This window comes from Penicillium chrysogenum (assembly GCF_028827035.1).
Source record: "Penicillium chrysogenum strain IBT 35668 chromosome Unknown utg000002l_segment0_segment0, whole genome shotgun sequence".
NCBI lineage: Eukaryota > Fungi > Ascomycota > Eurotiomycetes > Eurotiales > Aspergillaceae > Penicillium > Penicillium chrysogenum.
The window spans coordinates 706,828-729,570 of NW_026622750.1; the positions used below are offsets into that span (position 1 = coordinate 706,828).

The window sequence follows — 22,743 nt, forward strand, 5'->3', positions numbered from 1 at the left end:
CCGCCTTTCCCTTCTCCGACATCAAATCCCCAAAGGAAAACAAACTCCTACGGGGAAGAGAGCGCGACTCAATTCATAAATAAACCCTTAAATAACCCATCCAAATCTCATTCTCACATGCCCTCGGTGCCATCATCCGAACGAGCAAATCATCGAATTCCAATCGGTATCTCGGCCAATCCACTCGGCGGCGATCCCCGAATCTCTCCAAAGTTACCCTCGGGAACTGCTCCAATCCCCTTTCACGCGAAAAGTACCCCGCGGCCCGCCGCAATCGGATGGCGTCCAAATTGACTAAGGAGCGCCTGAGCCTGATTTCCAGACACCTGGATCAGCGCCTTCCGTTGCCTGACCTCAATACTCCCTTCTCGACCGAGAGAGATTCGCTATCCTCTGACGACGTCGAATATAAACCCATCGATCGCTCCATTCTTCCTTCCCCTCCCCCAGAATCAAACCCCACCATGTCTGCTCAAGCCCCTCACAACACCCTCCTGATCCCAGGACCCATCGAATTCGACGATGCCGTCCTTCAATCCATGTCCCACTACGCGTGAGTTGCCCATGTCATACATCATGCTACAATAGACAACCAACTAACTCCTCCAGTGAGAGCCACGTCGCTCCCGGCTTCGTCAAGGTCTTCGGCGAGACCTTGACTCTCGTCCGCAAGCTCTTCCAATCCACCAACCCCACCGCGCAGCCCTTCATCATCGCCGGAAGCGGCACACTGGGCTGGGATCTCGTCTCCGCCAACCTGATCGAGCGCGGCGAGAACGCCCTCGTCCTCAACACCGGCTACTTCGGCGACTCCTTCGGCCAGTGTCTCGAGACATACGGTGCCAACGTGACGCACCTCAAGGCGCCCATCGGCGATCGCACCCCGCTCGAGCAAGTGGAGCAAGCCCTGAAGGAGAAGCCATACAAGCTCATCACCCTCACACACGTCGATACATCGACAGGTGTGCTCGGGGACGTCAAGGGCGTGGCCCAATTGGTGCGCCGCGTCAGCCCGAACACCCTCGTGGTCGTGGACGGCGTGTGCAGCGTGGGCTCAGAGGAGATCGCCTTCGACGAGTGGGACCTCGATGCCGTCGTCACGGCTTCGCAGAAGGCCATCGGCTGCCCGCCCGGTCTCAGCATCGTCATGACATCCGGCCGCGCCATCCAGGCCGCCCAGTCGCGCAAGACCCCGCCCGGCGCTTACTACGCCTCCATCGCCAACTGGCTTCCCATCATGCAGAACTACGAGAACAACAAGCCCTCTTACTTCGCCACCCCGCCCACCCAGCTCGTCCACGCTCTGCACACCACCCTCACCCAGATCACCGCTGATGTCCCCGGCCGCTTCGCTATCCACACCGAGGTCTCGGATAAGGTTAAGGCTGCTGTTGCCGAGCTTGGTCTCAAACAGGTCGCTTCTTACCCTGAATGCCAGGCTCATGGTATGACTGCCATGTACCTGCCTGAGGGTCTGGTCCCGGCTGATGTCCTGCCTGGTCTGCTTAAGCGTGGTGTTATCTTTGCAGCTGGCCTGCACAAGGAGATTGCTACTAAGTACATCCGGTTCGGCCACATGGGTGTCACTGTCACTGATCCCAAGCGTGGTGATGTCGACAAGGCCCTGGCGGCGCTCAAAGAGGCTCTCGCCGAGGCCAAGCAGGCCAAGGGTCTGTAAGGGCTGTACTCACGTATGTTTGATGTAAATAGGATCACTTGGACTTGGCACAGAGTAAGCCCTATAGGTTATATCCAGTAAGACTACTGCAATGAATTATTGATTAGATGATATTATTTTGTAAACCTACCCTGTTGGTAGGATAGTAACTCGATCTCATTTAATAAGTCAATGTAATCAATGTGCCCTTCTCCTACAAATAGGATTTGATCCTAGACTACATCACTGTTTCGAACTACCTAAGCTACCTACTGTTCCAAACCAGAAACCAAAATAATCTGCAGGTACCCGCTGATCCTCCGCATTCTAGAATCCTCCCTATTGGCGCATTTGCCCAGATCCAGGATCCGAGTCGAAGACATGCACCAGGCACGTTGGAGTGGGCATTGAACAGCCTGTCGCAGTCAAGAATGTAATATTATGCCAGGGATTACTCCAGACAATTTTCGATTTCCCCTATCAGCTCCTAGCTGCTGCCAAGCAAGCCGCAAGTATGTCAAAGTCCCCTTGCCACTCCCCTATACAGCAACGCATTGACCAACCGTCTCTTGCATAGACACGGCTGATCTTCAATGTTTCGAGAACACTACGATGTTGATGGACATAGCCAAGGACGTTTCCTACATAAGTAGCCGATCTGGGGACTATATTTCCCCGTTGAATCTCATGTGGTTTTCGATAGAGTTTCGCCAGGGCTGAAGATTGTAAGAATGGAATGTTTTGTCTTTGATAGAAATGCAGCAGGGGACTTCATTTCGTTTATTTGTATTGCCATCCATCCTATGGAGATCTCTTCACTTCTATTATACTAGTATGATAAAGTAGCAAGGCTTCCCAACTGCGTGACTATATCTCAATATACCATATTTTCTTGCAATGCATTACTTGAACTCGACACTTCCATTCCTCCTAGCAGCCGCTACTTTCACATTAGCGGACACAGCAGCAACAACCACAACCACATCAGCAGACAATGCAGTGAATACTACATCTGCCTCAGAAAAGTAGGTCGAGTCCATCCACGTATACACATGCGTGTATCGTGTATGGTTATATTCATTTCGAGCCGAACCCGAATACTAACTATTCAACCCAGCATCATCCTACAGCAATGCATCCAATCAGTAAGATCTAACCTGGGTAACTGCGCACCCGATGATTGGGACTGCCGGTGTACTAATAGCATGGATGTGGTGGAGTAAGTCTAGTCTAACACCTAGTCAACCACATTCACACGTCCTTTGACACTAATAACCCAGCTGCTATACCAACTGTCGCGAAGACACATCCAAAAAAGATGCCGAGACGACTCGCCAACGGGATTGCGCTAATGCCAAAGCACACGCGTCGATATCAGTAGCTACATCTACTGTAAGCTCTAGTAGAGCCGCGGCTACGGGCACTGATATTGATGATGGAACGGATATTTCTGATTCCGAGGTTGAGACTGATTCCGAGGGAGATTCGATAAATTCGTATAGTGGATTGGAGGCTAATTTGTTTGTCCGTCCAGAAGAGGGAGCCGCTTCTGGATTGAGGATGCGGGGTTGGTTACGTTTTCTAGGGCATGCACCTGGGGTTTCTCTTTTAGTTTTGGGTGCTGGGTTGAGGTTTTAGTGTCTCATATCACTGTATGTATAACCATATACCATGTAAAGATCGTCCCAGGGAGTGACTCCATCAAGTAGCATTATCTCCTAACGCCAGAACTAGTAAATAAACACAGTAAGAAACCCTTGCGCCGAAACTGCGTAGTCGTAAAAGAAGAGAAAAATCTTGCCAAATCCTTTGCCATGTTCTGTGTTCCGCGCTATTCCTCACGCTCAATCACTTTCGCAACTTCAGTTCCATTTTTTGTATCTCCGACTGGCTCTCCCGTCATCCAGCACAGAATGGTGATCCAGTCGTCCAAGTTATTTTGTATACCGCCCTTGAAGTCCATTATCCGTGACGAACGGACTTGGAGAGCTTTGGGATTCTGCTTGTCGTGCCAGATCTGAAGGATGCGGACTGTGAAATTTGACATAGAAAACATGGTGATAGGGATATACCGGTGATCGTTGTATCCCTCTTGGAGTCGGCGCTTGGCGATCAAGCCATAGGCAAGAGATACCTCACCTGAGTTGAGGCGACCAACACGGTGGGGCTGCGAATCGGATACGAAGGCATTGATATGGGGCTGAGATGTATCCTTCGCGATCGTCCAGCCTTCGAGGTACCATTGGCTTTGGTTTCGATATAAGGAGCCGAGCTCGTTGCTACATAGTAAGGTTTGTTAGAAACAAGGGCGACGTAGAGAGTATGAGGACTTAGTGACTTACTCCTCATCAACTAGTCCATGCGGCCAATCATAGCCCCAAAAGTTTTCCAGAGTAAGGTGCAGAGTCCCAGCCACATGGTGCGCGTTACGCCACAGCCGGTATTTGTACAACTCTGGTTCATCGGGGATACAGAGACTGTGGATGTCCCATCTATCATCCCAAGGCTGTTCACGCTCCACATATTCTCTCATTTTATCATGGGAAAATGGCTTCACAAAGCGTGGACCATAGTCTGGGGAATCACCGGAGGACAAGTCTAGTCCAGCGGTGGTGAGGTTCAATTTCTTCTCGTTGGAGCGAGAGAGGAGGCAGACAAGGAGCTTTCTAGTAGCGTTGTGGCAGGCTTTGACGTAAATCTGGCCTTCATCCCACTTTGTTGTTTTGGGCTCATGCTCTGATGTGGTGGGCTCCATCCTTGTGCGCTAGATGGTCACAATAGCGAGGTAATTTGTAGTTTGTAGAGTTGCCTTGCCGGAAACAAGACAGAAAGAGAGAAAGCTCTGGGTTTACAGCTTTTATGACTGAGTACCTTGGAAGGTTTCGGACCTGTTATTAGTCACTCAATACGCGCCTTGTTGGTATAATTGGTGTTGGGTTGATGTTGGTTGGTGTTGACAGGCGGGATGGCACGTCTGACCAAAGAAGTTGATTGGTTGAGTTGGCCTCTTGGCCTGGCAGAAAATCATGCAGTATACTCCATAACTCCATAATTCGATGCTTTAAGAAGTCAACCCACACATGCATATTCATTATCGCATTATATATTGGAAAATTATTGTGGCTTAGATGGTAGGGGTTACATCCACAATCCATTCTAGTTCGCTATATTGATCAGGTTGATCCTGCGTGTGACATTCAACTGAATATGAAGTAGTCTTGAATAAAGATATGTCCGTATTCTTCTATATAGCCCTTCTACTCATGTCCCCCAAGGAAATTTGCCAGAACAAACTTGCTCTGAAGATAAAAGTTCTATTGCATGTACCTCCACCTATACTTGCCAGTCTGAAGCTACCTTTAGAAAGGAAAAAGCTAAACGGATCTCCACGCGATCAACAATAGAACTTTCTTTATACTAGAACAACTGTATAATATCATATCTTACACGCATACCCCATTCTACCTCCACTGCCCTTCCGTTCATGGCATGCATTTCTCAGTGCCTCTAAGCGACTGAGCCCTATACCCTAGTTTGCAAATTTGCTCCACGAGCGTAGTGTCTTTCCATACTATCAGATGAATTAGCTAATGATAGAAACCGCAAGATAAGCTTCAACTTACCCTTTCCAGAATGAAGGGGAGAGGAAGCATAGCGATGGAAATGAATCCCAATGTACTGGATGCCCAGACAATTCCAAGAGACTGCAGCATCCGAGGGGCAGCCAAAGGTAATGCACCTCCAAATGAGCTCCTAAAAAAGGTATTTCCGGCAAATACACTCGCGACGTATCTCGGATACGATTCTCCAAGATAATTGAGAACCGACTGGAAAGTGAGGTAGAAACCTGGCGCAAAAAAAGCGGTACCAATTGTCGGAACCACCCAGTGTACACTAGAATTATACCAGTAAGCACGAGTCTCGAGTAAGACTGTTCATCAAGCATACCCTGGTCTTGATGTCCACGCAAACATGAACAAACAGATTGGAATGCAAATGGCACCGATTTGTCCTGGAACTAGCCTTGCTTCGGGCTCGATACTGGATTCTGCCTTCGATACGCGGGGCTGGTAGGAGAATCGAAGCCAGAGCATGTATGAAACGACAGATATAGCTGCGCCGACGAGGATACCGAAAAAGGCAACTGTCAAATAAGATATTAGCCTAAGCCAACCACCAAGTTGAATAACAAGGGGACCCACGGGCTTGTTGTATAGGAGTGAAATGATATATTCCGTCAAATACTGAATCGGTTTATAAGCAAAGGATATAAGTTGCCGAGATGCGCAGATTCATCTTACCAAACGGAAAGAATTCAAACCATAGATACAGAATTCCATATATCAGCATGGTGTGTACGTTCACGAAAATTATTACCGGATCCATGCATGATAGCTTAAGATCGTCCACTATTTGCTTGAAGATCATGGCGCCAAAACTTGTCGTCGGTGTATTCATCTCGGATTTGCTTCGATATAAAGGATTTCCAGTATGCTCACGGAGGCGTTGCGCTCGACGAAGAAGAATATTGGAAGACAGGGTCTCCGGCAATAAAAAGAAGATGAACAATGTTGTGAAAGCCGTAATTCCAGAAAGAAGCCATAAGCTTGCTGTCCAAGTGTGCCAACGCTCGCTGTGTGAGTTAGCAACCATAACCAGGGCATAGAGATGAGAAGGTACGAACATTGCTAGAGTTCCGAATATCTGAGAGCGAGGATTAGTTGACTTTATAATCAAACATAATAGTAGAAGGAAGGACATACCGGTCCTAAAATCGGCCCACAAACCCCGCTTACAGCATATAAAGCAATCGCATACGGCGCTTCACCCGGCCCGTATACTTCCATCAGAGTTGCTCCTCCAACACTTATCGGGGCACTTCCAAAGAAACCACCAAAGAATCGAAGTATGAGGATAGTCTCGACGTTCTTTCCAAGAGCGGCTCCGATGTTTAGCAGGCAGAAGATAAGAGATCCCAGCACATACACTGGTGTGCGGCCGATAGCTGGAAGATTTGACAATGGAGACAACTAGGGATAACCAGATTATTAGCCAAAGTAGGTCTTGTATGAGTGTGGTGTATCATACAAACAAAGGCCCAATGCCATAGGCAATGACAAAGAGTGATAGCCCCAGAGTTCCTTCAGCAGTCGTGGCGCCGAATTGCTCCTCGATACCGGGAATACTTGGTGTGAAAATTGCTGAAGCGGCATAGAAGCTGAAATTGAGGAGCATTATATCCAAGGTGACGAGCGTTTTCGACAACAGTGACCAGTTCCTGGGCATGTCCGGGTCATCGTCGCCGGAGAACTCAACGATAAATTGTTGGCTAGGCTCGGGTGTCACCGAAATGGTCGACGTAGGTGAAGTCGACAGCGTCTCAAATTTGCATGTCTCAAGATTAGGATAGGGCAAGAGCTTGTTACTGATTAAAGAATTTGAGAGGCGTCCAAACAAGGTCTCGCGGATTAGAGTATCCATGGCAAACCGTTGACAAGAGGTGCGATGAATTAGACAGGACTTTCCAAGTCTGCTGGAGTGTTTAAGAGACAGAACGAAAATAAATAACAAGTCAGCCTTTTAAGTCCAGGTCTTTTATTATCCATTCTTCATCAGATATTCGGAACTCCGAAACAACATTGCGACTTAGGTGGATCCTAATTCCTGGATTCTGAAAATGAATCAAAGGCCTCTTACTCAACGAGATTTCAATACAGAGAAGAAATGCTCAAAATTTATCAAAAGGTGGAAACTCGTCACCAAGTGTGTTTTGACTGGCAGAATGGTATTTGGGTTGTTAGAGGTCCCTTTGGAAGGCGATGGGTATCTCCGGAGGTTCTCCCTCCAAGTACTCGAGTGCAATCCTTGACGTGCATAAGTGACTTCCGGCGTGGCTTGTATTGTTATAAGATATGAAGTATAGTAGTAGCCGGTGTATTACACCGGACCATGGAGGGCAGGTTACTGAACTACAATGAGATAGAGACCCATACCAACATAATTTCCCAACGCAATAATCCAACGCATCTTCATCATCCCCTCCAGCGGCTTTTCCAAGGGCCCTTTCTTTGAGAGTTGAAGGAATTGAAGTTACAGACGTGCAAGCAGCATTTTCGTGTGGCAAAACGTGTATGTCCTATGCGGGTCCGATGCCAGACTCGGAGTTCCGTTGCCAGTGCGGGGTTCCGACCATCTTCATAACCATGTCCACATCATGAATTCCGAATCAACCATGAAAGTTAGAAAACAAGTTCCACCACGCAAAAAGGCTTGCCAGAGCTGCACAGACTCCAAGGTTCGATGTGGGCTCGAGAAGCCGACTTGCTCGCGATGCAGGGCTCGTGGCAAGCAGTGTCGGTATCCCGCGGGTTCGGGCGACGTACATCAATCAAGCCCTATGGTTTCAAGTGAACAAATCTCAGCAGATGAGAGCCTAACTTTTGGGCTATCACCTGCAAACCTTTCCGCTACCTCGACCGTAACAGCGTTTTCGAGTCCTGTGTCTGGCCATCCATCGGATATACCGCGCATCTACTCTCAGCACGAATCCACACAGACGGTGGACACCGATTTGAATTTTGATCACATTGACCTTGTGCCGATGATAGACGCCGAGAAGATCCGTGATCGCTGGCTGCAACCTTACCTTCTCACTGCGACGGAGCAGGTCCCAAAGCTGTTTAATCCGTTTACCGTGCAGTTCGCCACCTGCGTGCTTCGCTCATACCCCAACCATCTTCTTGATGAGAAAAGCCTCCCTCCATTCATTCATCCGCTGCAACTCAACAGCAAAGCGATGCCGCGAACAATAGCAAACTGCTTTTCTCTGGTGCGCATGTGGATGAACAGAGTTGCGGGAAGTGAGGCAATTGTCTTATCAACCGTCAGACAGGAGATGGAGAGACTATCCCGGGAGGTACGGTTTGTTTGCACCCATCGAAAACACTCTTTTAACCATATATTAGGATGCGACAAGTGATTTCGACACATTATGTTCTTTCCAAGTATACCTCATCTACCTACTAACAGCTTACTTCTTCCCAATCGAAAACGCCTCCCTAGGAGACGACATGAGTATGATAACTCTCCAAGACCTCGCCTTCCGCGTCGCAAAAGCAGGTTTCACCTGCAAAGCCGAGCTTTCGCAAACGCGGCCAACTTGGGAATCCTGGATCATCGCCTCTGCCAAACGACGCACGCTGTTCACAATGTACATCTTCTCGAATGTGTACAACTCCGACAAAGGTCTTCCAAATTTCCTGTCTGATGAGCTGGGGGATATTCTTGTTCCTGAGAGTAAGGCACTGTGGGAGGCTTCTGATCGAGACTCTTGGACGAGAGAGTATAATCGGCACCTGTCGAAATGGGAGGATGGGATGCTGAAGATTTCGGAGCTGTGGAGATCGTCGGAGACAGGGTCGGAGGCGAGGAGGAAACGGATCGGGCGATGGGTGCAATCGACAGATGAGTTTGGGATGATGCTCTTTGCAGTTTGTGCGCACATCCATGGATGCTAACCATACCATGCGGTTTGCGACAAGATAGCTTGCTTAGGATATATTGACGTCCTTCCGTGTAATACTTGCAGGGGTTAATCCTGTACACTCCTAAGCCAACTAGCAGAATTAAGTCACCCGCCTGTTGTATCATCGGATACATTCGATGCAAGCTCCTTAGCACTTTCTTGGATAGCTACGTCCTTGAACCGGGATTTCTCAACGGGCCCGAATTATTGAACCCTATGTACAATTCAGTAGGGTGGAACTAGAAAATACTTATATCGATAGGTGGGTACTGATCATTCCTTCTCACTAATAACCTGATACATACGACCATAGGGTGTGGAAAACAGGGCTTCCCGTCCGCTCAGCCGTACTTAAGCCACACGCCGGTGAGTTAGTAGTTGGGTGGGTGACCACCAGCGAATCCTCACTGTTGTATGTTTTTGTTTTTGCATCTCTCAGCGGCACGGTGGGCGTGAGTGATATGGGTGAGGGACGGGGTAAGAACGGGGTGACAATTCTGTTGACGCTACTACGTAGGGTCAGGGAAGCAGAAGGGAGAGAGAGAGCGAGCTCCTACAACTATCTACAACTTATCTACCGAGAGGTCAATGTCTGGACCCACATACATCCACCACAAATTCTCACCCTTTCATCAACACTTTCTCAAAATCGTGTTATGGCCGGCCAGAAACGCCTCTATCGATCACCTGTCGAGGTAAAAAAGGAGGTTTGTTTTGAAGAGAGTCTGAAGATTTAAACAGGCACGCCGATCGCCCGCGACGACCTTTTTGCTTACACCAATTGACATCTTCTTGTCGATGAAAAACACCGGCTTAGCCGACGATATGTCCGCTTCGACTTGGACGCGCTTTGCAGCCCGGCTGCCCTAGCTGGAGGAAAGTGACGAACCGCTGGATCAGCATTGGGTCCGGAATGTCACAATTGAGGGCGGACACAATATGTTGTCTCTCGCGTTGCTCCAATCGTTGCAGGGCGACCTTAACGAGCCTACCCGAGGCATACAGTATCTTTGCCTCATCAGGGGAATCGTGACCGGTGAGTTTCGACAGCTCCGAGATGTACCGATCGCAGCCGGGCGTCCATTTGCTGGCGGCGTCATTATGAATGGCGCCGTCATAGTTGGCAATGGCCTGCAGATCGTTCAGGAATCTTTTGCGCGTGTTTGTCCATGGCCTGGAAGGCTGCGGCCGTGGACGACAAGGGCTTCTCAGAAGCGCTCTGCAGCGGCTGTTCTCTCCCGTCAGAACCATACGAATCCGACGGGTATGAATCGGCTCGTGAAGGTAGCCCGGCAACAATTGGAGCAACGCGAGAGACGACATAGCTTGGTCGGCGCTTCCGCCCTTATTAACAACAGCTGGTGAAGTACGAGTTTTAGGATATGGGGACTCGGTTCACTAAGACTGTAGAACCCAGTCAGGAGACACACTGCCATTACTATACCTCTGTTCTTTCTTGAGTCATCCGATGACTCAAACGCCGTGCCGAATTCATTATCATGGAGAAAGCTGCGGATATCCCTCTGTTCTACTCCTATGGCATCGGAGGCCGAAAAGCATACTGTCTTTCAACCTCCAGGCCCCTTTGATGCAGCTCTTCCTTCCAATTACATATTGCAGAAGGGTTGGTTGTGAAGATTGTTACTTATTTGCACCTATTGGCCAACAGTCACATGACTTAGTATCTGCACCTCGCTCACACACACACTCCCCCGACCTGCCAGCTTCTTACTCCTATCTCTTTTTTCTTTTCTTTTCTTTTCTTTCTTTTTTTTGCGGCAAACTCCTCGACGGCCAACAATGGCAAGGGAGCAAATCATCTATGATGTTGGTCCGTTTAGATCAAGCACCAAAAATACAGACACTCAGTTGAATGTTTATGTCTCGAACAAACGCTTTAAAATTGATCTCTTTACTTCCAGCTTCTCAAGGTCGCCTGCCCTCCTGGCCGAATATCTTCGACATGTTCGACGTCAAGAACCAGAATGGATTCCTGATGAGTCTGAAGTCGATCTGGATGTGGAGTTTGAAGACCCCCTTGATGAAATGCATGATTGGGTCTTGCAACCATTTCTGCCAATCTTCCGCGAAATTGCTCCCCTAGACCCGAGCCAAAAGTACACTCTCGAGGACTGTCTGTTTGCGGAAGAATTGCACTACACTGTGGAGGTAGTGGGAGACAACTTAGTTCCCGTTTATCTCGGCAACACTAAGAACATGAAACATCATCTCATCGGGACCCGTTTACCATCTTCTATCGACTACTCTGCTTTTCCTATCTACCATCCTGGGGAAGTCCAGGTTCCAACTAGTGCAGATTCAGCTGCGCTACCAGGAATACCTCGCAAGGTATTTATTCATGGTCAACCACAGCCTAGCTTCTTCAAGATAGTCTACGGAGGTGACATGGGTATTACTACAAGAGAGATTCTCACTTATTCAAAGATCCGCATGGCCAAATTCGATCCCCCGATTCTCACATCACAACTGGAAGGACTGGTCCAGGATGATGATGGGTATGTCATGGGATTGCTTTTATCATACATCAATTGTGATGGAGTTACACTCAATTGCATTAATGGACGCGATCCCAAATTTTCCGAGCTCCGACAAAAATGGGTTGATCAGATTTCGCACACAATTGAACACATGCATTCACACAATATCATTTGGGGAGATGCGAAGGCAGCTAATGTGCTTATTGATGTCAATGAGGATGCATATCTGATTGATTTTGGAGGAGGTTATACTAAAGGTTGGGTTGAGAAGGAGAAGTCTGACTCGACCGAGGGAGATCTCCAGGGACTTGAAAATATCAAACGGTTCCTTTTTCGATGAATACTAGGTGATTACTATCGTTCTGAGCTCATACTGTCCACTGTTGGTTGTTACACTCTCATATGTGGACTAAGGCAGCCGGTCAAGACAACTTCCTTTACTCTCTTTATTCATTAATCTGTGATTGGTTTGCAATGCTTGGTCCACTATGCGTTATCAATTTGTGACTTCTGCACACCATATGCTTCTCGTCACTTGCCCGGAGATCAGAGTCCAATCTCGTAAAATTGTAGTAAAAGTTCCGAGCCCGAAGCCTGAAACTTAACAGCGAGTTGATAAACCGAGAAAAGCTAGCTGCATCCAAAAGGTTTGGATATGGCGTTCTTTTACGAGCGCTCAGCCGCTTTCTCCGTGTTACGATCTAGATCTGATCTAGTATCACATGCTGGATCACATGCTAGATCTGTTTGTCGTGATTTGTTTGCTTTCCTTGATTTGTTTGCTTGTTTCTTTGTTTGCCTCGTTAAGCGAGAAGAGACAGCACTGGGGGGGTTTGTATCGTTTACACTAGTCTCGGTTTGATTAGCTCTCAGTGAGCTCGCCAGACTTTGCTTTCTTTCTTTCCTTCTTTCCCCCGTCTTTAGTATCTTGATTTGAAGCACTCTCTTGCTTTGCTCATGCTTTGCTTGTAGATCTGGCTCGTCACACTCCGCAGTTGATCACCTGGGAATGATACAGTCGTCACCTCTTCTGATATAGGCCAATCTGTGCCCGTGCTTAGATATGCATTGTCCGGCCATCCACTTGAGCCCGTTACTCTGGCTGAAGGGCGTGTTCAATCGAGATATATCGTACTGAAACATGCCATGATAAAAAGCGGCACATATCAGAAGTCATATAAAACCAGTTGTCTGCCTACTGCTCGAGAATAAATCCCGCATCAGGTTATTTTCGGCCACACTGTGCCCAGCCTAGGCATCTGCGGCTGTTTTACAAATACCAAGGTTTCAAGGTTATAGAGCTAGTATGATTTGTTCCTCATTATTTTGGCGTCACAGTACCCACTCTTGCACTTCTGTGGCTGTTTAGAGCATGATTGATTTGTTGCAACCCCCTCCACAGGAGTACTCATACAGTAAGTTGAGTTCGCTTATGCAGTCAAAGGGGGTCTGTGCCCCATATGTGCCCTATCCACATAGAGAATCCACTGCCTAAATAACAAAATACTTCAATTCTGCTTCATTGACAGTATTCTCCGCTGTCTCCCTAAGTAACAACATGGCTGCAGAAAAACTTGTCCCAGATGAGAAGATTCTCTCTGATATCTTCCCGGGTGTGGTTGGCCTCAAGCCAAGCAGCTGCAATATAATCTCGAACACGTTCGATATCTGCACCTTCAGCGTCCTGGCTGAGGTTATTCTAGTCATTGTCCGACTCGAGACTGAAAAATCGGAGACATCAAAAAGTCGCCCCGCCACTGTCGCAGCTCTCAGTAGACTAGGGTACCTTCAACTAAATGATATCGTTCCGTCAATCCAGCAGATTGGTACGGCGACTACCATAGATACGAAGGTCAATTACCTCGTGACCGAGTATCTTACGGGGACCGTTCTGCTTGAGGATATTTGGAACACTCTCGACGAAACCAACCAGCTAGAACTGGTAGACTCAGTTGTTTGTGCTATGGATAAGCTTCAGAAGCTTGGAGACATCAAGAATGTCTATAAATATCTTACGGCAACCCCTTATATATCAAACGACAAGACTCCCGTTGCTATCGGTGGTCCAGGAATTGGATATTTTCCAGATATCAAGAATTTCCTAGAAGGAATACTGCAAAAGCATAAGAGACCAGGCTGCAAGTTATTGGGGACTGATGGCGGACTTTCGATTCAGTCTGAATACGATGATATCGGCCAGATCGATCTATCTCACTCGGATCTTGATGAACTCCAGCATTGTGTTGTCTTTTGCCACAATGACCTCGAACCTCGCAACATTCTGGTCAGAAAGTCATCCTATGGGAAATATAAGCTGGCTGGTGTGATTGACTGGGAAATGGCCGGCTTTTTTCCATTCGCTTACGAATACGGTGTTAAGGATACTTCTCTTGGTCGCGAAAACCTGTACTTCAGTTGGTATACCATGTTCAAAAGAAAGGCATCCTATCTATTACCGCAGATGGAGTGTCACACCAAGTTTATCAAAGCTGTGAGAATCATCGAGAAATCGAAGAAGAAAGCCATGTCACGAAATGTTGGCGTTCGAGTGCAGGAAAAGTGGATACAAAGGGAAAAGGTAGAGGAATCTTCCGACATCCGTGAAGGTTGGATCCGCAAAGCAGGGGAGAAAAGTCAAGTGTTTACTAAAGAGGATATGCAAGAACTTGAGAACGAGGTCCTAAAGGAACTGGGACGTATTTAGGTGGCATAGCTTAGACCTAATCCCTGGTTAAATGCACTCCCAGTATGTTTCTACACCCTGATTCGTCCGTTCTGCGTGTACCCGTCGCCTGGGGTACATGTTGATTAGCTATCGACCACACCCTTCCGAAATTCAAGAGTTCTGGCTACATGTACATACTAAGATTGCCTGTATATAGTCTACGGAGAGACAGCTAGTTTCACATCCACCTACACACACCCTCTCAGGTTGGGTCCCAATACACACTCCTTTGGAGTCCTATCCTATCTCTTATTGTTGGTTGTTGGTTGTTTCCTTCTTTAGCTGACTGTTGTCCCCTTTGACACTACCTAGGTAAGTAAGAAGGGTCGAGATAATCTCGCGCTATATTCTCGTATTCTTACATCCTGATGTCGAATGTCGATTTCTCGCATTTACAGTGGCGTTTCAGGAGTATTTTACACCCAGTACTGCATATGATAGACCCGCGTGGTAATTTTTGTAAAATAGTTTACAGGGGTCGGTTATTTTTAGCCTATGTCGTCACGTGAGAACGTAGCGCTCCTATATTTGGGGATCCGATCGACATCACTCATCCCTCAGAGATATGCCATGGCAGGCACTGGAGGTTGGCAGGTCGGCGAATATTATTAATAATCCTTTATAATGGTTGGCGTTCCTTATAGCAAGGGCTGTTTGCTCTGTCGCGAACGACGCATCGCGGTTAGTTATGTCTTTACCCCTATATTCTGACACGAAGACTCACGTTGTAATGCATTAGTGTGATCAAACTCTTCCGCAGTGTATGCAATGTTGCAGATACGGCGTTGGTTGCCCTGGATACAAGCGTCCCTGGCAATTCAAGGATGAGGGACCCCGTCTCCAGAAGCGGTATCAAAAGAAGTGTTCAAACGCTAGGACCCATTCCGAGGCTATCAACAGCAATGGAATCTTTACGAAGTTTTCGATCGATGAACGTGTTCATCCAGCTTTGGTCCATCAATCCTTTATCAGCCAGCAGCCACAGGTGTTCAAAGAGTTTATCTGCGCTGCCTTCCCAACGATGTTTTTCCATAATGAATTCCGCTTTGGTAACGGCTTTAACTTCGCAGACTGCGTTGTGAAACACTTTGGTTCCAAGCAATATCATGATGCATCAGTCTCGTGTCTTTCAGCAGAATACCTCGGCCATCTCACCGGGGACCCTAGACTCCACCAATTCGGCCGACAGGAGTATTCAAAGGCTCTAGGGGCAATCAGGCGAGCACTAAATTCTGATGAGGCATTGTCTGATTCCCTGCTTCTTGCAGTTATTCTTCTCTCTATCTACGAGATGAATACGCGGACTACTCGAGACGCTTGGGTCTACCACTCGAGGGCGGTAAAACAACTATTGCTGAGGCGTAGGACGACTTTCTGTCTATCTGGGGTTGGACGCGTCTGCCATTTTGCATACAGGCCATTTCTTATCGCTGCTGCACTGTACGAAGGTGAGCCATGTTTCCTGGCCGACGATAACTGGCAGGACCTCGCAGCTTTCCTCCGAATGGAAGACTCCCAGAAGCAGAGCGAGTGGGCGTTCTACATCAACGTCTACGAAACGATTTTTATGGAGCTGGTCAAATGTCCTGGATACATTAAAGAGGCACGGGAAATCGTCTCCGTGACCTCTCCCAAGGCCAGGCTTCTAGCACAACGGATTTGTATAGCCGGCGACCGACTTCGGACATTAAGTGACGAGTTACGATCACTACTTGCGTCCCACAACCAGCGGAAGGAAGGAATCATTTTCCGTAGTTTTGTGGGGCCGCAGCCAAACGCTTTTCCCGAAACCAGCCCCTCACTCCTTCTCCGTGCCGCTGTCACTGCTACTAGCATCCTCGAAGAACTCTTCATCCGGTTGACAACGCCTGCTTATGCAAAGGGAGAGTCTCCATCCTCCAGCCGTGGGGCGCCACAAAGTGTCGGCGTATCTGGTGCTGGCGGTCCACTTCTTGATTTTCGTTTCACCTTCGAGCTTGGAGGGCGCACGGGAAAGGATAACCCGTGCCATTTTACTTGGCTTGACCGGGTCGCCGGGTCAATGGGGCTCTTGGGAGCAGAGATTACTTATGTGGAGTAGGCTGTTATAGTTATGCTGTACGACTTTCAACTTTTACGTTACTAAGTACATCAATATCTTGTATATATTTTCAATATTCATCTGGTTTATTCAAATTCATAATATGCTATGACCTTATGACATAGTGGCTTTCATCTCTACCTTGATGTCGAAGGTGTTTTGATGCTAGGAGCGTACAAGTTCGATAGCTCTACTGTAGCGGTCAATTAAATGAAGAAACGATAGCCTGTTCAATCTTTGTACACCACTAACCACGGAGGTTTTTTGATTGAATCTGATCCAGCAAGGTTCCATTTGGAAAAGCTTAAGTCATCACCTAACCTTTCAGGCGTCGGAGGATAACCTGATATCATATATGACTTTTCACTAGACCACAACCCCTCGAGAAACATTTTTTATCCTACTTTCAAATATCAAAGATGCCGTTTTCTTCCCGTCATGAAAGAAAACCGAGCCGCGGTCGAGCACACAGAAAAGCGGGCGGGTCTATGACAGGCGATAAGGACATTTGGGAGCTCGATCTCGAACGATCTGGGGAAATAAATATTCTCCAGAGATACCGCTTAGGTCAACACCTCCGCCGACCCTCACACGATGACAGTGAGCGCCCTTTTATCTCGCATAGGCTTTACTTTATAGAGGAAGACCTTCGAGAAGTTGTTCAAGAAGAGATATCTATCAAAGAGGGACTCGACGTCTTAGAAAAATGTGGAAAAGAGAAAGAGAGACTTGATGTTCTAAATACCAAATACTGGCTTTTAGAACGACAGTGGTGGCATTATCATTCCTGTCTAGAAGATGGGTATGAACTAAGAGGGTTTGAGCTATGGCGGTCCCATCCTAAATGGTATATGCACCGCGATCTCATTAAAGATTGTGCTAGTCGACAAGGATGCTGTGCCCGTGGATGTGGCTGTTGTCTTCGCCGCAAGATCGATCCTACACGTGCACTTGGAGTTGGACATTGTACTTTTGAGTGTGGATGTTGTCGGAGAGCTCGAGGCTTTGAAATTCCCGAAGGAGATAAGATATTGCTAAAAGAAAAGTGTCGTGAAGAAATAGGCAAACTTCCTACGCACCGTATTGTACGAGTCGCAATATGGGGGCTTGTCGGTGATAGCTATGACAACCCGTTTGATATGATTGATGCGCCACCAAGTTAGGATACTAAAGGCACGTTTCCTACAAAATAGAAGGATACTGGCTGATTGCCTGATTGCTACATCTTGCTGCTTTCTGTTTCTCGATGAATGTGCCCGGTTAAGCTTTTGCATCACATTGTAGGCTCGTAACTTCCTCCCTGTGGACAGTAGTTTCCTAACTTCCCTACAAGCCATTTCTTCTGTCTACGAAGGCATTTTGTAGCCCATGTGAAAACTTCACTTTCACATCATTCTCCAAGTATACGTATACATCCACATGACTTTTTTAACCATTTTTTAATTGTCCTTTGTGACTGGCGCTCTGACAAAAATCTTCTTTTCCATCCTAATTTTATCAAATCTTTGTTGCCCCAGTAACTAAGGATAGAAAACGGGCTGTTTGGCCGAGTTCTTCGAGTCCTGCAGCCTACCGCGGAGCGAAGCGCCGGGTGGATCAGTAGTGAAGGGTGATTTTGACCAATCGCAGATTTGTTCGTCGATCCTTTTGTGGAACCTGGATTCGGCCCGCTCACCTTCCAGTAGACCATCAATCAATATGGAAGATGCCAAAGAGGTCGTTGCCAAGCATCGCTGGAATGGCTATAAATGATTGAAACGCGCTGTGCGAAAATTCCTCGGGAATAATATTGACCGCCGTCAGCTGCAAGAAGCGACGGATCAGATTGACGCCTCGGAAACCAAGTTTCCGACGGTTGCTATCACCACGTTGAGTGTGGAGGACGTTCAACGATCCCTCGTAAGTTTGATCTCTTTACAGGTGTCTTTGCAGACGTCTTTTTTGGCCTGTTTCTGACACATCCTTTTAGCCCCAGTGCCTCTCCACCCCACAATGAGGAGTCTATGGCCCTCGAAGTCCTCCACCTGGCCGACAAACGGGGGCCAATACTTGCCCTCGAAGTGGGCGGCGTTGTGGTCCTGGTCCTGGTCCTGATAAGGACCCTAAGCCTCGTTTACTGGTACATCAAGCTGAGGGTTCTACTGTATGTCACCTGGCAATATTGGATCTGTAGCAACAACTCGCTGACCGTTGATTCTGCGGTATAGCAAACTTGACCCCGACGGTCGTTACGACAATGACACCCGTTGGACGGTGATTGACACACTCACCGACATGGAAGCGTCCCAGGACCCGATGAAAGCAAGTTTGCCTTACTCACTCGACGACGAGGGCCTCTACTTCCATCCGTCCGACGCTGAACCATCCTTATGTCTGCCTAAGTCCATGACGAAGAAGGTTTTCGCTCTGGTTCATGACGACCAAGGCCATTGTATATAAACAGCGGCCCAAAACTCCTATCATTATCACATTATCACAAACATCCACGTCAGTAGGTCTGTCTCCGATATAGTCGTGTAAAGTCAACAATCAAAGTAATTCCGTACCAACCTGAGGAGTGCATAGACTCATAAAGCCACCGATTATCTTATACGAATGAGACGGATGGAGAGAAGGGATCTAGGTGCCACCACCTTACAGAGAGTGAGATGGCAGTGAGAAGGAACTGACAAGGAACTGAGAGGGAGGGCATGCCTATGGAAAAAGTCACGTCAAGGTTTACATAGAGGCTGATGAGACCTGCGTGGGGTTATGCTTGGCCCTTCTGCCTAGATTCTCGTCGACTAGCGTGCACCAACACCGGGTAGGGTTGATTTAGGCCAGGCAAGATTATACGTATCTATCTTCAGAAGACTCCAGCCGCTCATCATCCTTTTTAAGGGATCTAAGCTCACTGACGGAGAGTTACATTAGAAACGGAGGATTTCCGAGCTGTTAGACTGTACCTCTCTATTCGACGCACCAACGGATCCTCAATTATGTCTTGTATATTATTGTTTTTCTTTATGTCCACATTAGTTTCTGCATCATTTACTACACAAAACATTGATTGTACCTAGGTAGCCCAACCTTGGAACCTGAGGTTGTTTCGGTATTATACCTACCTACATACGTATATGTAGGTACAACCTAGTACAACCGTGAAATTACGAAACGGTAAAATACAACCCCGGTCGCGTCGCATAGCTTATCAGCTCGAGATATGCCCAGGTGAGCTCCAGGTAACAGCTTAATCTCCACCCAATCTTGAAAGCTTCAACATCCATCCTTCCAGAGTCCCGTGCTATGGCTAAGGAAACCAAAACAAGGACACTAAATGTCCAGCCCGAGAAAAGCCAAGGAGAGGATGACAACAAACATGTATCATTCCATCCGCGCCAAATCACCCTTGAAACTTTCCGCAACCTGCTATACCAGTATCCTTCAACGGTAGAGCGAGTGCACCGCAGCAAGCTGATGATAAAGCTGCAATCGAAGGGGAAGGCAAAGGCACCAAAGCGCAAGGCGGAGACAAAGACCAGCGCAGCGCCAGCCACAAAGGCAGACCTCGATCCGTCCGAAGAGAAGCATATTCTCGAAGAGAGCGATCAGTTCCTCCAGCTTGACCGGTGGCGGTACGAAGTTCTGCCCAAGCTTATTGCGGAGCGGGCGAATGGGAGTGCGGAGGGAGCGCACCTGGTTAAAGAGGAGCTAATTGATATCATGGAATGGAAGACGTGAGTGACAATTTGCTTATATTCATGGTACAGTCAATTTTTTGTCTGACCGACTTCTAGGAAACACGGAGTCTCCCGTCCCATGCTAATGGGAATGGTGAAAAGCAACCCAGCCACAACAATCACCAAGTCTACATCCACGGCTTTCGCCGCTCTCCCAGATGGGGATCCTTTGGTTGCTCCGAACGATGCATTCCCTAAAGCCAGTTTAGATGCCCTTACTGCGCCTATCCGTGGTGTCGGCCCGGCTACCGCCTCTCTGATTTTGTCTATCGCCACTGTCTTCGGTGACGCTAAGAAACAAGTCCCGTTCTACAGCGACGATGTGTACCTTTGGCTTTGTCTAATGGATTTCCCAGAGGGTCCGGATGTTAAGGAGCAGAAGCCTTCTAAACATAAGAAGCCTAATGGGGAGTTGATAGTCAAGTACAATATGCATGAGTATCGAGAGCTGTGGAATGCTTCGCAGGCGCTGCGTGCGCGGCTGAACAATGCCGCTGGGGAGAATTCCGGGGATGGACCTGTCTCGTTTATCGACATCGAGAGGGCTGCTTATGTGCTCCGCAATCTCGCAATCTCGGATTACTCTGCCAGTCAAGAAGCGGAGGCTGGTTCAAATGTTGTGAAAGATGTGGAGTCGGCGAATGACCCGCTACCAAAGGAATCAGAGAAGGATTCTAGTGAGCTTGGCACGAGGCGTAGTAAGAGGACAAAGAAAGAAGCATGAAATATATGTGCTAAAAATCCCCTATTTACGCCTTGGCATCCTCGGACTAGTTACTTATATAATTGGCATGACGCATTCCCCATTCATGTACCTCTCCTGCATGACCCGATATCTTATAGGCACAAAAGCACAAGTATCAAATTATGAGATGAGAGCAAGGACTGTACCCAAACCCAACAACCATCAATAACCCCCGTGGCCAAAATACATTTCATCCTTCTAGTCCTCCCTGGATTCCCCAAAAACCGGCTCCCTCCCCCCAACCCTAAAAACCAAGTACGGCGTCCCGACCTCCTCCCTATGCAAATAATGCACCGTCTTAATCTCATTCATAACACTCACATCCACAGCAGGAGCTCGATAAAACCTCCACCGAAAACCCCTCCCCACCTTCAACACATAAACCGGAAATACGAAAGTCTGTTTATGGGCGGTCTTGAAATCATAATTGTGGTTGTTGACCTCGATCGCTGCGTACGCGTGTCTGTGCCGTATCTCCACTGCTAGCAGGTTTACTTTGTTTTGCGTTTCCCAGTGCGAGAGGAAGGGGTTTATTGTTGTCGTTATGGAGGTTATGGGGTTCGACCAGTCGACTAGATGTGGCGGGATATCGACTATTAGGCGGATTGTGGGAGTTTCTTTTATTGCTGTTTGGAATTTTTTGTCGATGCGGGATTGGGTTGTGGCGTCTAGTGGTATGGGTGGTGGTGGGATTAGGTTGTGGTAGATTGGGTAGGTTGGGTTGTTGGAGGTTGTTGGTACTGGTGATGTTGGTGGGTTGGGAAGATCTTCTTTGGCAGTGGCTCCTTCGACGGACTCGCTAGAAGAGACCACACAAGACTCTGTACAGCACGTATTGCTGATGACTTTGGTATCATTCCCCTCAAGAGCAGTATCAAAAGCAGGCCGAACCTGCCGCGAGAGCTCGTGCTCATTCACCTCGCCTTGGTTTTCGGTGCAGTCTTCTTCCAGGTTGCCATGGCTGTCAATTGGTATATCAACTGCCTTGTGGTGTGGGATAACCTCTCCCATGTTAGACTCGATTGTCTGCATTGATGTTGGGTGCTCATCGACGAGGGGGAGTTTATCCTCTATATTGACGGGGAGGAAGGGAAAAGAGCAGCGCGGAGTCGTTGCTTCTTTCAATTAGCATTGATGGAAGGAGAAGAGAAACAGATGCGGGAAAAGGGAGAGGAACAAGAAGACAATACTGCACTTATCCCAACCTTGGAAGATCACGGTTCTTATAACACTCACCCAATCCCAGCAATCACCTGATGTTTTGATTTTTTGTTCGATAGGAACCAACATGCAACCAGATTGGGATATAGGGGCTGGTGCCTAATGAATTACTTTCAAAGCTATAAATACTTGCATACCTTAGGTTGAGGCTCATCGCGGCTGGAGCCTAGTGGGGACAATTTAAGGATGGGATAGTGCAGATCTGCTTTCAGATCGGTGTGGAGTCTGGACTACATTCCATACTAGTACGAAGTACATGCCTTGCATGACTGGGGACTCTGAGAGGTCAGGTAATTATACATGTACTTAGCATCAAGTACATCGTTATAGGCGACAGTAGTTATGATCTATTTACTACGGAGTACAGATTCAAGTCTATACAGGTGTTCAGAACCACATCTATGCCAAACCAGTCGCATTTTTTGGAATCTCATCGCTATGTACAGAGTCACGGCCGTCAAGTCTTGATTAAAAGCAGATATCAGATACACGAGAGACGCATGCATCAAGAATAAGAATGGGAGTAGGGGGAAAACAGAAGAAAGTCGTCAGATCATCATGCAATCCATGCAT

The 22,743-nt window shown here is 47.7% G+C and overlaps 11 protein-coding genes across 11 annotated transcripts; 8 read left to right on the forward strand and 3 right to left on the reverse strand.

Moving 5' to 3' along the window:
- Positions 1-278: 278 nt before the first annotated feature.
- On the forward strand, positions 279-1,678 carry N7489_003871 (alanine--glyoxylate transaminase; the record flags this gene model as incomplete). The annotated part of the gene is made up of 2 exons (XM_056709623.1): positions 279-553; positions 610-1,678. 2 exons carry the CDS (start codon positions 279-281, stop codon positions 1,676-1,678), a joined length of 1,344 nt encoding a protein of 447 aa, XP_056568044.1.
- Positions 1,679-2,554: 876 nt separating this feature from the next.
- N7489_003872 (GPI anchored serine-threonine rich protein) lies at positions 2,555-3,295 on the forward strand (the record flags this gene model as incomplete). Its single annotated transcript, XM_056709624.1, has 3 exons — positions 2,555-2,682; positions 2,775-2,876; positions 2,938-3,295. The coding sequence occupies 3 exons, from the start codon at positions 2,555-2,557 to the stop codon at positions 3,293-3,295; spliced, it is 588 nt and encodes a 195-aa protein (XP_056568045.1).
- Positions 3,296-3,488: 193 nt separating this feature from the next.
- On the reverse strand, positions 3,489-4,412 carry N7489_003873 (uncharacterized protein; the record flags this gene model as incomplete). The annotated part of the gene is made up of 2 exons (XM_056709625.1): positions 3,489-3,936; positions 4,000-4,412. 2 exons carry the CDS (start codon positions 4,410-4,412, stop codon positions 3,489-3,491), a joined length of 861 nt encoding a protein of 286 aa, XP_056568046.1.
- A 774-nt stretch (positions 4,413-5,186) lies between these two features.
- Positions 5,187-7,138, reverse strand: N7489_003874 (MFS transporter; the record flags this gene model as incomplete). Its single annotated transcript, XM_056709626.1, has 8 exons — positions 5,187-5,228; positions 5,281-5,551; positions 5,606-5,801; positions 5,860-5,901; positions 5,959-6,290; positions 6,342-6,361; positions 6,421-6,687; positions 6,746-7,138. The coding sequence occupies 8 exons, from the start codon at positions 7,136-7,138 to the stop codon at positions 5,187-5,189; spliced, it is 1,563 nt and encodes a 520-aa protein (XP_056568047.1).
- A 733-nt stretch (positions 7,139-7,871) lies between these two features.
- N7489_003875 (Zn(II)2Cys6 transcription factor domain-containing protein) lies at positions 7,872-9,174 on the forward strand (the record flags this gene model as incomplete). The annotated part of the gene is made up of 2 exons (XM_056709627.1): positions 7,872-8,573; positions 8,623-9,174. 2 exons carry the CDS (start codon positions 7,872-7,874, stop codon positions 9,172-9,174), a joined length of 1,254 nt encoding a protein of 417 aa, XP_056568048.1.
- A 1,808-nt stretch (positions 9,175-10,982) lies between these two features.
- On the forward strand, positions 10,983-12,020 carry N7489_003876 (uncharacterized protein; the record flags this gene model as incomplete). The annotated part of the gene is made up of 1 exon (XM_056709628.1): positions 10,983-12,020. The coding sequence occupies one exon, from the start codon at positions 10,983-10,985 to the stop codon at positions 12,018-12,020; it is 1,038 nt and encodes a 345-aa protein (XP_056568049.1).
- A 1,218-nt stretch (positions 12,021-13,238) lies between these two features.
- N7489_003877 (uncharacterized protein) lies at positions 13,239-14,384 on the forward strand (the record flags this gene model as incomplete). The annotated part of the gene is made up of 1 exon (XM_056709629.1): positions 13,239-14,384. One exon carries the CDS (start codon positions 13,239-13,241, stop codon positions 14,382-14,384), a length of 1,146 nt encoding a protein of 381 aa, XP_056568050.1.
- A 645-nt stretch (positions 14,385-15,029) lies between these two features.
- Positions 15,030-16,485, forward strand: N7489_003878 (Zn(II)2Cys6 transcription factor domain-containing protein; the record flags this gene model as incomplete). Its single annotated transcript, XM_056709630.1, has 2 exons — positions 15,030-15,086; positions 15,145-16,485. The coding sequence occupies 2 exons, from the start codon at positions 15,030-15,032 to the stop codon at positions 16,483-16,485; spliced, it is 1,398 nt and encodes a 465-aa protein (XP_056568051.1).
- A 2,003-nt stretch (positions 16,486-18,488) lies between these two features.
- Positions 18,489-18,924, forward strand: N7489_003879 (uncharacterized protein; the record flags this gene model as incomplete). The annotated part of the gene is made up of 2 exons (XM_056709631.1): positions 18,489-18,628; positions 18,693-18,924. The coding sequence occupies 2 exons, from the start codon at positions 18,489-18,491 to the stop codon at positions 18,922-18,924; spliced, it is 372 nt and encodes a 123-aa protein (XP_056568052.1).
- An 846-nt stretch (positions 18,925-19,770) lies between these two features.
- N7489_003880 (uncharacterized protein) lies at positions 19,771-20,928 on the forward strand (the record flags this gene model as incomplete). Its single annotated transcript, XM_056709632.1, has 2 exons — positions 19,771-20,201; positions 20,262-20,928. The coding sequence occupies 2 exons, from the start codon at positions 19,771-19,773 to the stop codon at positions 20,926-20,928; spliced, it is 1,098 nt and encodes a 365-aa protein (XP_056568053.1).
- A 219-nt stretch (positions 20,929-21,147) lies between these two features.
- Positions 21,148-21,981, reverse strand: N7489_003881 (uncharacterized protein; the record flags this gene model as incomplete). Its single annotated transcript, XM_056709633.1, has 1 exon — positions 21,148-21,981. One exon carries the CDS (start codon positions 21,979-21,981, stop codon positions 21,148-21,150), a length of 834 nt encoding a protein of 277 aa, XP_056568054.1.
- Between the last annotated feature and the right edge of the window lie 762 nt (positions 21,982-22,743).